This window comes from Seriola aureovittata, chromosome 14 (assembly GCF_021018895.1).
Source record: "Seriola aureovittata isolate HTS-2021-v1 ecotype China chromosome 14, ASM2101889v1, whole genome shotgun sequence".
In the NCBI taxonomy this organism is placed as follows: domain Eukaryota; kingdom Metazoa; phylum Chordata; class Actinopteri; order Carangiformes; family Carangidae; genus Seriola; species Seriola aureovittata.
In genome coordinates this window covers 10,811,510-10,823,481 of record NC_079377.1, presented here as the reverse complement: position 1 = coordinate 10,823,481, position 11,972 = coordinate 10,811,510, and the positions used below count along the sequence as shown (strand labels likewise).

At 39.2% G+C, this 11,972-nt stretch overlaps 1 protein-coding gene across 3 annotated transcripts; it reads left to right on the top strand.

Annotated features, from left to right (window-relative positions):
* Positions 1-1,770: 1,770 nt before the first annotated feature.
* On the top strand, positions 1,771-11,943 carry zgc:172136 (uncharacterized protein LOC566376 homolog). 3 transcript variants are annotated; one of them, XM_056394580.1, is made up of 14 exons: positions 1,771-1,919; positions 4,945-5,137; positions 5,284-5,374; positions 6,560-6,639; positions 6,843-6,919; positions 7,059-7,254; positions 7,424-7,579; positions 8,050-8,115; positions 8,573-8,641; positions 8,752-8,926; positions 9,191-9,475; positions 10,115-10,246; positions 10,383-10,444; positions 10,571-11,943. In XM_056394580.1, exons 2-14 carry the CDS (start codon positions 5,060-5,062, stop codon positions 10,859-10,861), a joined length of 1,758 nt encoding a protein of 585 aa, XP_056250555.1. In that variant the 5' UTR covers positions 1,771-1,919; positions 4,945-5,059; the 3' UTR covers positions 10,862-11,943. The 3 variants fall into 3 exon arrangements, with proteins under 3 accessions (XP_056250555.1, XP_056250557.1, XP_056250556.1); XM_056394581.1 differs by lacking the exon at positions 1,771-1,919 and adding an exon at positions 2,529-2,731; XM_056394582.1 differs by lacking the exon at positions 10,383-10,444 and having other exon boundaries at positions 10,571-10,774.
* Positions 11,944-11,972: the final 29 nt, after the last annotated feature.

Below are 11,972 nucleotides of genomic sequence, written 5' to 3'. Positions count from 1 at the left end.
CGAACCCCTTCCCCCTAAGCACACAGAAATATAGACATGCTTATTTATAAAAAAAATTAATTAAATTAAAAAAAAGCACTATTACGCCCAGGAGAAACATTTATATATATTTTTTTATTCCAACATGAAAAGAAAAACATACAAGTGGGCCTATCGGGTGCTGATATTCATTACTGCAACAAGGGCCACGATAATGGGTCTTATGGTGTGGTTTGACAGTCAGATGAGGCACCCGTGCACTTCAACTACACTAAAAGCTGATGATATTGGAAACAGATGTATCACTAGTTATTAAGTGATGAACTAGAAGCCAATAAAATGGTAATGCACCAACATCTATATTTAAGCTCTATAAGGAGGATGGAACAGGACCAGAAACTACAAAACTACAGCTCGTGTGCAACATATAACACATTTATTTACAAGAAAGTTCACATGACTCAATGCTCGTTCAGAGAAATAAATTGTCCGCCTTTATACTTTAAAATTTGTAAATACCAGGGTAGTTATTTCACATCCAGCTTCCTGCGTGGGTCCTTGCCTCCAGCCAGGACCACAGTAGTAGTTGGATATATGGGCTATCAAAGAGAGAAAGGCATATGGAAACATACTTTTCACGTTACCTGCTTTTTCTGTTACACAAAGCCACTCTGTGTTTCATGCCTCCACTCATCCAGAAAGCCAAAAAATAAGGAATAGAGCCAGGTGTAGGTATGGCCACAAAAAGCTGCTAGGATGCCCTGAGGCAAAAATGAGCTGGTGGGCACCTTTAAACCCCTTCACCTCACAGTGTGTGTGCACAGTGTAAAATATGCTTATGCTGGCTACAGATTTTCCGGTTGGTGATTTTATTTAATGCAAATTAATTTAGGAATATGCACCATGTGTGCACAATATCATCTAAATAAAGGATCACTCTCCAAGTCAAAGCTCAGTTGATATTGTACTTTGTTAGTGCATTTTCCCATACTCCCAAACAAAGTACAATTAGTCAAACCACCACAATTGCCACTTAGTGAACCTGGAGCTTTTGATGTTTGTGGTCCCTCACATTACAGTGACTAATAAAAGCACTACATAATATATAGTAGCTACAATCAGAATATGCAGTCATGTCAAGTCCTCTTGTAATTTACACATTTGCACAGTTGTTGGAAGAATCATTCATAGACTATTCTTTATTCTTGATTATGTTGAATCTAAAAAGACTCAATGCATAGACTAGAATTTGATGCAGTGAAATTATGCTGGCAAGGTGCATTTACGGTTATGGTGTGATCTGCTGTGGCTTATGTGCTCATGATTATTCAAACAACAGGTAATTCAGGACTCAGCAATAGTCCAACAATTCATTAGATGAGATAGAGTTAGATGAGAGAACTGATACCACCTACAAATATGCATTAAAAGATTACTTTCTAAGAAATATCTGATAGTTTTCTTCGCTAGTGACAAGATCTTGATGGTATCCACACTCGTGTTGCTTGGTCCTCTAATTGGCATGAGATTGTTCTACCAACGCAAAACATCGGGGGGGATATCTGTTAGGTAGTGCATTGAAATAATACGAAGCTTAGTTCCCTATATGGATATGGATGTCTAATTCATATCCATTCATACGTGACAAGAACTAAAATAATTATTGACAACAACGTGAAAATAGTATAAACATTTACAACCAATACTCAATCAGAACAGCTCACCCCCACAACTATTCAAAATGGTATGGCCCAATAGTTTGGGCTTCTCTGTGGTGGAAGAAGTTGCAACATGCAATGGAGAAGGGGTGCAAGAGGAGTCCTACTTACTCACTTCTGTCATGTTGTTATTCGGATGAAAAAAGAAGATTGAGTGTCTGAACAAGCTTTGAGAAGACCTGCGTCTGAAGTGTGAACCCCTTCACCTCATTTAATATGATGGTAAGTAACGTATTGCCTTATAGCTAGCTAAATGAGTAGCCAGAATTAGTGATGCACTTGTTGCGTTATGTTACCATCCCATCCAACCACACACACACACACACACACACATGTAACCACGACTGGGAGTAAAAAGCATCAGTTTAACTCTAACTCTAAGTTTCTTTGACTTTGTTTCTCTCACTCATAAATATGTGTACTTAAATTTAAACTGACAGAACTAACGGCAACTAGCTCCTTATGTTAAGTATTAAGCGACCGTTTGATAAATTGGTAATAAAATTCGAGATAAACAATGAAAAACTGGAATTTTCAATGCACCTGGATTATTTATAGCAGGGTGTAATTATTCTGTACTCCAGTTCCAAATTCGTTTAAAGTCTGTTTTTATTCTAGCGTTAAAGAAACCATTGAACCTTGATTATCTGTGTGCCTATCAGGGCTCTGAGTCATCCCTAAGCAAAGCACTGCTCCCCAGGACTGAAAAGCTGGCTCACCCTATTGTTTTCAAGTGGGATGAGTGTAAATGGTATTCCCCTGTTTATTCAGAAACCCCTCCTTTGCTCCCATTCCTTTATGGTTTCAGCGGGCAGTAAGGATCTCTGGCACTTCAGAGAGCTTGCACAGTGCAGAGGGGATGTTGTTTTTCCAACAGCCAGCAGTGTGCTCAGAAGCAGGGATTATAACAGTCTTGGAGGGGAATTATGGCATACAGATGGCTGCTCTCATGTGATGCCAGGTTTCACCCTGGTCAGCAACAAGGGGGATGTCTGAAGACGTCAGCCAGCACTGTTTGGGCTGATAGTAAACAGGTGGGATACAGTTAAGACCAGTGTAGTTTATATAACTGACTGTACTCTGGATTTGTGGTTGAGTAAGGTCGCTCAGGTTTCACCTGCTTTACACCAGCTTTTTGTCTTTGATATGCCATGTACTTTGTAAATAAATTCAATAAGGTAGACTTAAGTTTTCGTTTGTGTTTTTACATCTGAGTATCAGGGTGCATTGAAACTTAGCTGTTGTCTATGGTAATGTTTTTCCAACTGAACTCTTAAGTAAATTTATATTGCATTGAAGTTAAGTATGGCAAACTAAATGCTACAAGTGGGAAAAAGTTATGGCAAAACATTGGATTGCAAGTAAAGTTTAGATGCACATATAAAAACAAGCAAAGGAAAAACAAACCACAGGACCAAGACCACCCAAACTCCCATACAAAGCATTTTTTTTTCTCTTTAGAAATCTGTTTCTATTTTTCAGTTGTATTGCTTCATGCATGAATTGCTGACAAATGTCTGCACGCTCTTCTTCCAATGTAGTGTATTACTGTTTGGTTATCATCATATATTCTGTGGAATTGCTTCAGTGACTCATTTATGATTACTGAATTAAAAATATGTCAGTCTGTTGTAGTCTACACTATAAATGCAACGGTATTGATATATTTTTGCAGCATAGCTCACAATATGGTATTAGCCAAACAGAGTAGTTGTAGTAGTAGTGGAGCTACAGCTCTCTCGTTATGGTCATAAGTTATGTTGTAGAAGAACTTTCAAAGTTTAAAAAAGTAGGTAAGGAATTTTTTTTAAATTACACAATTATTATATATACATTGTTAGAGTGAAAAAAATACTTGGATCTGTTTCTCTATTAGCTACAGTGTCAGAGTGAATGTTAAGTATAGTTTGACTCTGTCACAAACAAGTCAGATGTTCAAGCTACAGGAATTTCAGGTTTTTTTGTCTGTTTGCTCTGACACCTGGATGTGAGTGCGGCTGTGTTTCAACATGTCCATAAATCATATTTGGTAAGACAAATGTTATGCCTTCTTAGTCAAGACCATTTGCTCTCACAATGTTTTGTATGCTTGCAACACATTTATAATATTTTATTTTATTTTTGATTTATAACAGTGAGATTTGATGCAGCTGGTGCTTTTAAACATATGTTAACATCGTTTCCTTAAATGGCAATACTAATCTCAAGAATTAGATGTAAGACAAGTATGACACTAAGAAACAGCCGTTTGTCCAACTTCTTCCTATGCTTTGTTTACTAAAGTAAAGATTTCGGCTGCTTCAGTTACAAATCTTTTTTTTCTGTCCCTTGTATTATTTGCTTTTTTCTTTTCTTTTTTTTTTTTTGCTGGTTTTTGTCCAGAGTGGGATTTAAGGGATTTAGAGTCGGCACGCAGCAGTAATTAACCTGATTAATTGATTCTAAGACGTTAATCAGATGAGCTTCGTACCAGTTGGGGCTTCGGGTCAGTATAGGGGGCAAGTTTCAGGTGAGTCTTGATTTCAAATAGACTGTCCCCCTCTGTCATGGCCATTTGTTTTAGTATGCTCAGCAGAATCTGCAATAATTCAGTTCCTTCAGTTCCTAATTTTGTGTTGCTGTAGATACTGATAGAATAGAAAAGGTATGCACAAGGATTATCTGATTGGTTGTTTCCCAGTTAATGACTATTATTAGGATTACAGTATGATAAGCTCATTTTATTTGCCCAACTATTTCCCTGTTTTCCATTTATACACTATAATGTAGTATTTACCAATGATTTGGGTTAAGATGCTTTTTAAGGTAGACCAGCTTATGTCATTTATGAGCCATGTATCTGATTCATGTGTTGGATGATCCCTCTGGAAGATAATTGTGATGGTAAAACATTTGGCCTGTCACCCCACAGAAGAGACCATCCATGTTGAGTTAATCTTGGTTGTGTGCCAGTGGGAGACGTCCATGTATTTATGTCTGCGTATGGGATTGTTTATGCTGTGACTGATTGACAGTATGCTAATGAAAAATCAATGCATCAATGGCTACATGCTACACAGCGGACCTTTTGACTGATGTGTTCTGATTTGTTGAATTTATTTCTCATTGGTATCGAATCCAACACACGAGTTGATGATCTGTTTATAAATTCCATTCTGTGGTCTTCATCACTCACTTCAAAGTGTTGTTTGGATCATGTTTTTTAATTACTTTGCTTATCTCACTCTGATGTCATCTGTTGTTTTAGATAAAACATGGAAAAGCTGCCTTGGAACAGATAAAAAGTGAGGGATAGAGAAAGCAAGAGAGGACTGGAGCAGTTTAACAGAGAGAGTACTTATCACAGACATTCAGAAGACATTATGTCCACCTCGATAAAGCACGAGAGGACCATTTGTGTTCTCCTCCCCAACAAAGACCAGCTGGACATCACTGTCGGGGTGAGTATTTACTACGACACCAAGAGGTCTTAACAGATGATCAAAGTTCTGTTTATCACTAGAATGTTTAGGCTGCACCACATAGTTTTTGCACATTGTGAATCCATATTGAATACAGCCTCTTTTTATCTTTTCACCTGCTCCAGCCAAAGTCCACAGGGCAGGATGTTTTCAACCGTGTGACAGAGCTCCTTGGAGTCAAAGAGCTGCACTTCTTTGGCCTCACAGTGGTGAGGGGTAAGTTCACTCCTCATTGACCCTTCAGCCTCTGAACCCAAACAGACTGTTCACACTAGAGTACACAGCAATATTGTCAGATAACTGAAAATTATGACCATACAGCAAGCAGTTTTGTTGACTTAACGCATTGAATCAGTCAGATTGTAAACAACAGCATCATGTTTGGATTATGACAACACTTTACAGCAGGGCTTTGCAGTGCCACTCTTTTGGTGTCACTTGTTTGCGTAATATCGTGGAAAATATTTTCTGCCGAAAGGCTATTTCACTAAAACCAAAAAAGAATTTCAGTCTGCCCTCCAAGTCTGCATAATTGAATGGTGTAATCCACTTACTTTTTTTGTTTCATTGTGTTCCTGATCTCTTTCCCTGTACAAATACGTTGAAATGCCTTGGTAATCTTGTGTGGCTCACCAGTTGAACAAGCAGCCTTTTGTTTTTGTGGTGTTGGTTCAGCGATCACTTAGGCCTGGATTCCTGCAATATTAACTTCATTAAGCCTGGAATGCACCCTTGCATTCCTCCTCTTCACTGAGGGGAGGGATGGATTGATGATGGGAAGAGCACGGTGGGAGTGGAGGGGAAAGAGATAGGGGGGCTTGTCATGACACAGGCAGCCTTACTCAACTCTTACTCAAAGGTCTCGGTGAAGGATGAGAGGTAAAGGAGTTGGAATGAGTCAGGGTGGGACTGAGACAGGGTGAAAGGGGAGATGGATGGTTAAAGGAATGAGTTGTGAAACGGCTCAGTGAACATGATTGCCCAAAGTTGAACAAAAGAGATAAGGTGAATCAAATAGAAAATGCCCATGTCATGACTCATAGGACCAGGCTGAAAGTGATACAACATCCTCATTGTGAACACAGGTCATGAACAACTCCTTAGCCTCTCTACTGAAATATAATTTGAATAAGTTTATCAATTAAACAACATTAACACTGGTTGTATTCTGGGGATTGAAGGATAGATGATGGTAAAATATCAAGATTAGAGCTGTGTTGGGTAGCATTAACATTAGCATTGTTGTCATTAGTACCCTCATTCACAAACGGAAGAACAACGGCTTTTTTCTTTTACCCTAATGAATCCCATTGTTTGGCAAATTTTACGCTTGGTTACATTATTGTTTTGTTTGCTCGCTAACTGTCTGCTTGTTTCCTGATGTTTTTTTCTCTCTTCTAGATAATGAGCACATATTTTTAGATATGGAGGAGAAACTGACTAAGTACTTTCCTAAGGAATGGAAGTCAGATTCAGGAAAGGTAAGAGCTTGTTCTGAACTGTAGCAAATTGTGATTGTGTGAATCAGACGCATTTTGTTGTGACCCACTCTCGAAACTATTATACATGTCAGTTAATTGGGAGGCACAGTTCAGTGGCCTACATGCCACAACTTTGCGTTTAGCATGACAAAAAGATGTTAACACACACAGGCCTACTCTAACACATCTCTTTCTACACACAGGCAATACAGAAGAGACCTTTGCCTCTAGTGCTCTGCCTCAAAGTGCAGTACTACATAGAGAACGGCAGACTCCTTTGGTATGTCCCTCCTATATATGTTCTATATACATTTTCCTCACCACTGTTTTTCATCCATCTGTGTCCCCTCTCTGACATCTTTTTACCCCTCCGCCCACCTACCCTTGTTTTTCTTTTTCTTTTTTATTTGTGTTACCAGTGAACGAAAGTCACGACATCTATACTACTCTGATGTGCGTGAGCGTGTGCTTCGCTCTGAATGTCGCCAGCAAGAGGAGGTGTACTTCCAGCTGGCAGGTTACGCCTTGCAGGCTGACCTCGGTGACCACCCGCCGGCCAGAGAGTATACGGAGATCACCCCTTACTTTGAACCCAAGGATTACTTTCCCCCTTGGGTAGGTGTTACCATGTGGCAGCAGCTTTTAAAAACACTTTGAATCTAATGATTAGATGTTAGTTTAAAATTTGAATAAAATTGTCTCCACTTGATTTTAATATTTTAATATTTTGAGGTTATGTTATGATCTCTGCCTTATACATGTCTGTCCCTTGTTCTTTGTGTAGATTGTAGCTAAGCGTGGAGTGGACTACCTCCTCTGCCATGGGCCCAAAGTGCATCAGGAGCTGTGGGGCTTGTCTACGCGTGATGCCATCCTGCTCTTCATCAGGGAGTCAAGTCGACTGGAGGATGTACCTGTCTTGTTTTACAGACTGCAAAAGGTCAATTTAGTATTTCAGTGTCATCAAATGAAACCAGCTGCTTGATTTGAGTATTTGTAGCACACATCATACTGCAGGGTGTGTTTTATGTATAATTAAAATGAAAAATGATTTTTTATTGTAACCTATGGCTATTTTCAAACATACTTCTTCCCTCTGACTGAAATTCTAACACAAATGCAGTTAGTTTGGCTTGATTTGAGCTGTGCTGTACAAATAACTATGGGGCAGTTATGTAACCGTCCATCTATGCCAGTTTATTGTCCTCCCTATTTCAAACTCATTCATCTACCGGGTGATTTTTTTGAAATTTTGCCCATCTATTGCGTAATGGGTTATCACTTTAAATTTGTTGTTAGCAGCAGCTCAGTGTGTTTCCCAATGAACTGGAGAGAGGCTTAGCTGTGAAATAGCTATCTTATCTGAGCCGCTCAGATGCCTCTCTGACATCTCATCATTCATTTGTCCAGGACAAAAAGGAGGAGAGAGGAACAGCATTGCTCGGTCTGACCCTGCGAGGAATGCAGGTTTATCAGGTGCGTGCATGTGTGAGTGTGTTGTTAATGCATAGTAGGTACGTCACAAGAGTGAATCTGCGTTTGCTCAAAGATTCAGTCTTTGTATCTATAGTCTTATAAAACCTCTGACTAGACGTGTGAGGAATGTGTGGGATTGCCACCAACAGCAGTGCATGAGGAGATAGGAGCCGTCTGCCATGCCAGTCAGTTGTTTGATCTGTCCATCAGGGGCCATCTGGGGGGGATTAGGGCTCCAGGCCTGGCTGATTAAAGAGCCAACAGACCGTGAGATACCTTGAGAATCCCTTAGCCTCTTCGCCAAGACCAGATGGATCCTGTGAACAAAAAGACAGTTGATTATTGATCACTAATTTAAAATAATATCTAGAAATCTGTTATGCTTTTGCAAACACAAAAGCTCACAAGCATTTTAGGTATTTCTTTTTAATTATGTGTGTGTGTTTTGTAATCATAGGAGGTGAACAACATGCGACAGCTGCTGTATGACTTCCCCTGGTCAAATGTGGGACGTCTCACCTTCCTGGTATACACACTGCGCTCTTCTTCATTCACTGTTAAGATTAGGTGGAGTCATTGTAATTATCTAATGCACATTAGCTTTGTAAACTATGTATGACATGTTGTCCCATTCAGGGTAAGAAATTCGAGATCCAGCCAGATGGCTTGCCGTCAGCTAGGAAGCTGGTTTACTACACCGGATCATCGTTCCGCTCTCGCCACCTCCTCCTGCACCTGAGCAGCAGCCATCGCCTCTACCTCAGCCTCCAGCCTGCCCTCAAACACCTACGCCAGCTGGAGGAGAGTGAAGGTAGGGTAGAGTACAATATTAGTGTCACTGATAATTACAGTCTGGCTGCAGCCCACTTGTAATCAACAGAACACACCAGTAACAACTGCAAGTTAAACGGAAAGTCACTTCTTTTTTTTGTTACACAAAGAATCAAACAGGTTCTTGTTCAGTAATCACATTTGAAGCACTGTAGTTTAAAAGTATGATATTTTGTATTTCTGAACTTCATTTGGAAAAAAAAACTCAATATTGATCTTGAGTTCTCTATTCTTCTCGTTTTAGAGAAAAAGCGTTACAGAGAGTCATACATCAGTGATGACCTGGACTTGGACCCCCCAGGCAGTGAGAGCAGCCCTGGTCTGTCTCGACATTCGACCAGCAGCTCTGGGATCGAAGCCGATGCCCGCCAGCACAGCATCTCCACAGAGATGGCCTCCATGGACGAGGAAGGTCAGCAGCAAGGAGAGAAGTGTTTCAGTTCAGCAGCCAGCCGTGGCAGCTCCTGTACCTCTGGGTTTGACGCAGGCAGTAAGGCTCGAATAGAAGATGAGGACTGGCAAGAAGAAGGTGAGAGCATTTTTATATTGAAAGATTTGTACAGGAAATTTTATCCATCTCTGCATATTTTTTTGAGTAAACTGATGCTTCATAGGTTGAATGAAATAGACATAAAAGCAGCTGTGTGTAATGCTGATCTTGTGTTCACCTTTGCGGTTTTCTTTTTGGGTGTTATGGTTTACTGGTGCTATGTTGAGAGGTTAACGATGTTACTGTTCTCATCACCTGCCTTCACCCTTACGCTTAACTAAGGTATACTTGGCAGTATGTCTCAAAGATACATGTTGATAAATGAACCACAAGACTGTGGAATGTTGATTATTAATATATGTATATAAATATATGTAATATATAGTATTAACCTCAAATAAAGCATGTTAGTATTATTTGTGCTTCCCTGAGACATCAGTTTGATCTGTGCAGGTGTGTTTAGCAGTTCCATACATTTGGAAAATGTGCTGTTTCCCACAGTGCTTCATCAGATTAAACACTATGCCAAACATGTCGCTCAAAGACGATGTAATGTCATTATTCCACATTTTATGCCTCATCTGCTCTTAAATGCATTTATGGCCTTGGTAGATGAGGGTTATTTTTTATTTTACATTTTATGTTTTTAATAATCATTTCTAAAACTCTTCTCTTTAGAGCTTAAAATCAATGGTGGAAGTCCAAAGGATGTTCTTGTGGATGATCCTGATGAGATGTTCCAGTTGGCTGATCTTCTTGAAGGGGTGTCAGTGGATTGTGCAGAACTCTCCTTAGACACTCATTCAACAGGTATAAATCATCGGATTTTTGACATACAGGGTATTTTGTCACCACTATTTTTATTTGTTCTCACCACATCAGTGAAAACCATTTTTTGTATTCTCAAATTCTCTGTCAAAATTTACCAATAAAATCTTGTGTACAGAAAACAACACATCTCCTCCAGACAGTGATGAATATCTTGTGAACAAAGATTTGTTAAAACAGGTTTGTCATACCTCTTCTGTTTCTTGCCTTCTTTTTCTTAACTTACTGTGGATTATTCTGTATTTTCTTTTATCTTATCCTTTGTCTTCTCTTACCTTTTTTCTTCACCTCCTATCTCTATTCAAGATGCTGAACTCGAGGGCACATGTGTGTGTGGATCGGCACAGCCACAGTCTAGATGATGTCCGTCTCTTCCCACCTACAGCACCCCTTGGGATGACACTGCCACCTGATTCCTCCCACAGCTATACCTTTGGGCTCCCAGATATCTCAACAAACCCAAAGACCCCTGTTGATCACAGTTATTACCCCCTTTTGCACTGCCAAGGCAAACCTTCATTCTATGGCCGCAGGTCTACCAACAGCCTCTCCTTGGACATGTTAGGTGATGAACAGTTCCTGGAATTCATACTTTAAATACGTCAAGTGTTAATGTTCACAAATGCACCGGTTCTCCTTCATTTATGGCACAACCTCACTCATAGGTTGCCAACACATGAATGTCTGTGTTTTCTATGTGATGATGATGACAACGAGGGATGTGTGTGCGTCAAATTGCAGAGAGATGTTACTAAAAATGACGGGACCCCCCTCATTTCTCTTAGAAAAGCTGTGGATTAGATGACAGATCTAATTCAGCAACATTTCAATCTTAAACAGAGCATATTTATTAATGTTGTATTATGTGTACACAATACTTGCACTATTTTATTGCATTTCATCGCCTTTGAGCAAAAATGTTTCTAATCGATTTTATTGTCTTTTGTCAAGCTGATGCTGTTAAAGACTTCTCTGAAATGTCTGTTTAGGTTTATGTTGAGAGCATAACATTTGACTGTAACATGTTTTGAAATTTTAAGGCAATGCAGTCATGTGCTGTGTTGACATTCATAAGATGGGACTTATGTTCCTTGCCATAACCCTATTTTTTTATGTAAACACTTATATTTCTGTTTTATCTCCAGAAGCCATGGTGCTAATGTTTGTGCTCCTTTACTTTTTTTAAAATCATATTTTATAATGTACTCTATTTTTGTATAGTGTGCTCTGTCACAGCAATGTAGCTGCCGGTGTGGAAAAGTGAACCTCCTTACAGTTGGTAATGCATTCATCCAAAGCTTCGCCATTCTATACTCTACTCCTGCTTTTGTAATTGCAACATAAAAGTATTATTTGTAAAGCACTATTTCTGTAACCAGTAAGTGTGTAATGAATCTGCAGTATTTTTGTATTATGTAACCCCAAACAAAGAGCCTTTCTGTCAGTTTTTTCTGGCATTATTTTCACTGTTTTGTAAATGAAAATTAGTATGCAAAAGAACTGATGTCTTTAGCCAATGTGAGCTCACTGGAAAAGAATGTCAGTCCTTAAATACAGAGGAACTTTCACTCAATGCCAATAGTGTATGAAGTGAGTTTAAAATCACAATACTGAACAATTCATTTTTATCTAAAGTGCTGTTTTTTTTTTTATCATAGTGAAAATAAATTCTTAATTCCATTAAATAGCTGTTTGGTAATAATTTGAT

Coding starts and splice junctions, on each gene's coding strand:
- zgc:172136 (XM_056394580.1), top strand. CDS start 5,060: ATGTCCACCTCGATAAAGCACGAGAGGACCATTTGTGTTCTCCTCCCC. Junction 7,580..8,049: donor TGTTTTACAGACTGCAAAAG/GTCAATTTAGTA, acceptor TCATTTGTCCAG/GACAAAAAGGAGGAGAGAGG. Junction 8,642..8,751: donor TGGGACGTCTCACCTTCCTG/GTATACACACTG, acceptor TGTCCCATTCAG/GGTAAGAAATTCGAGATCCA.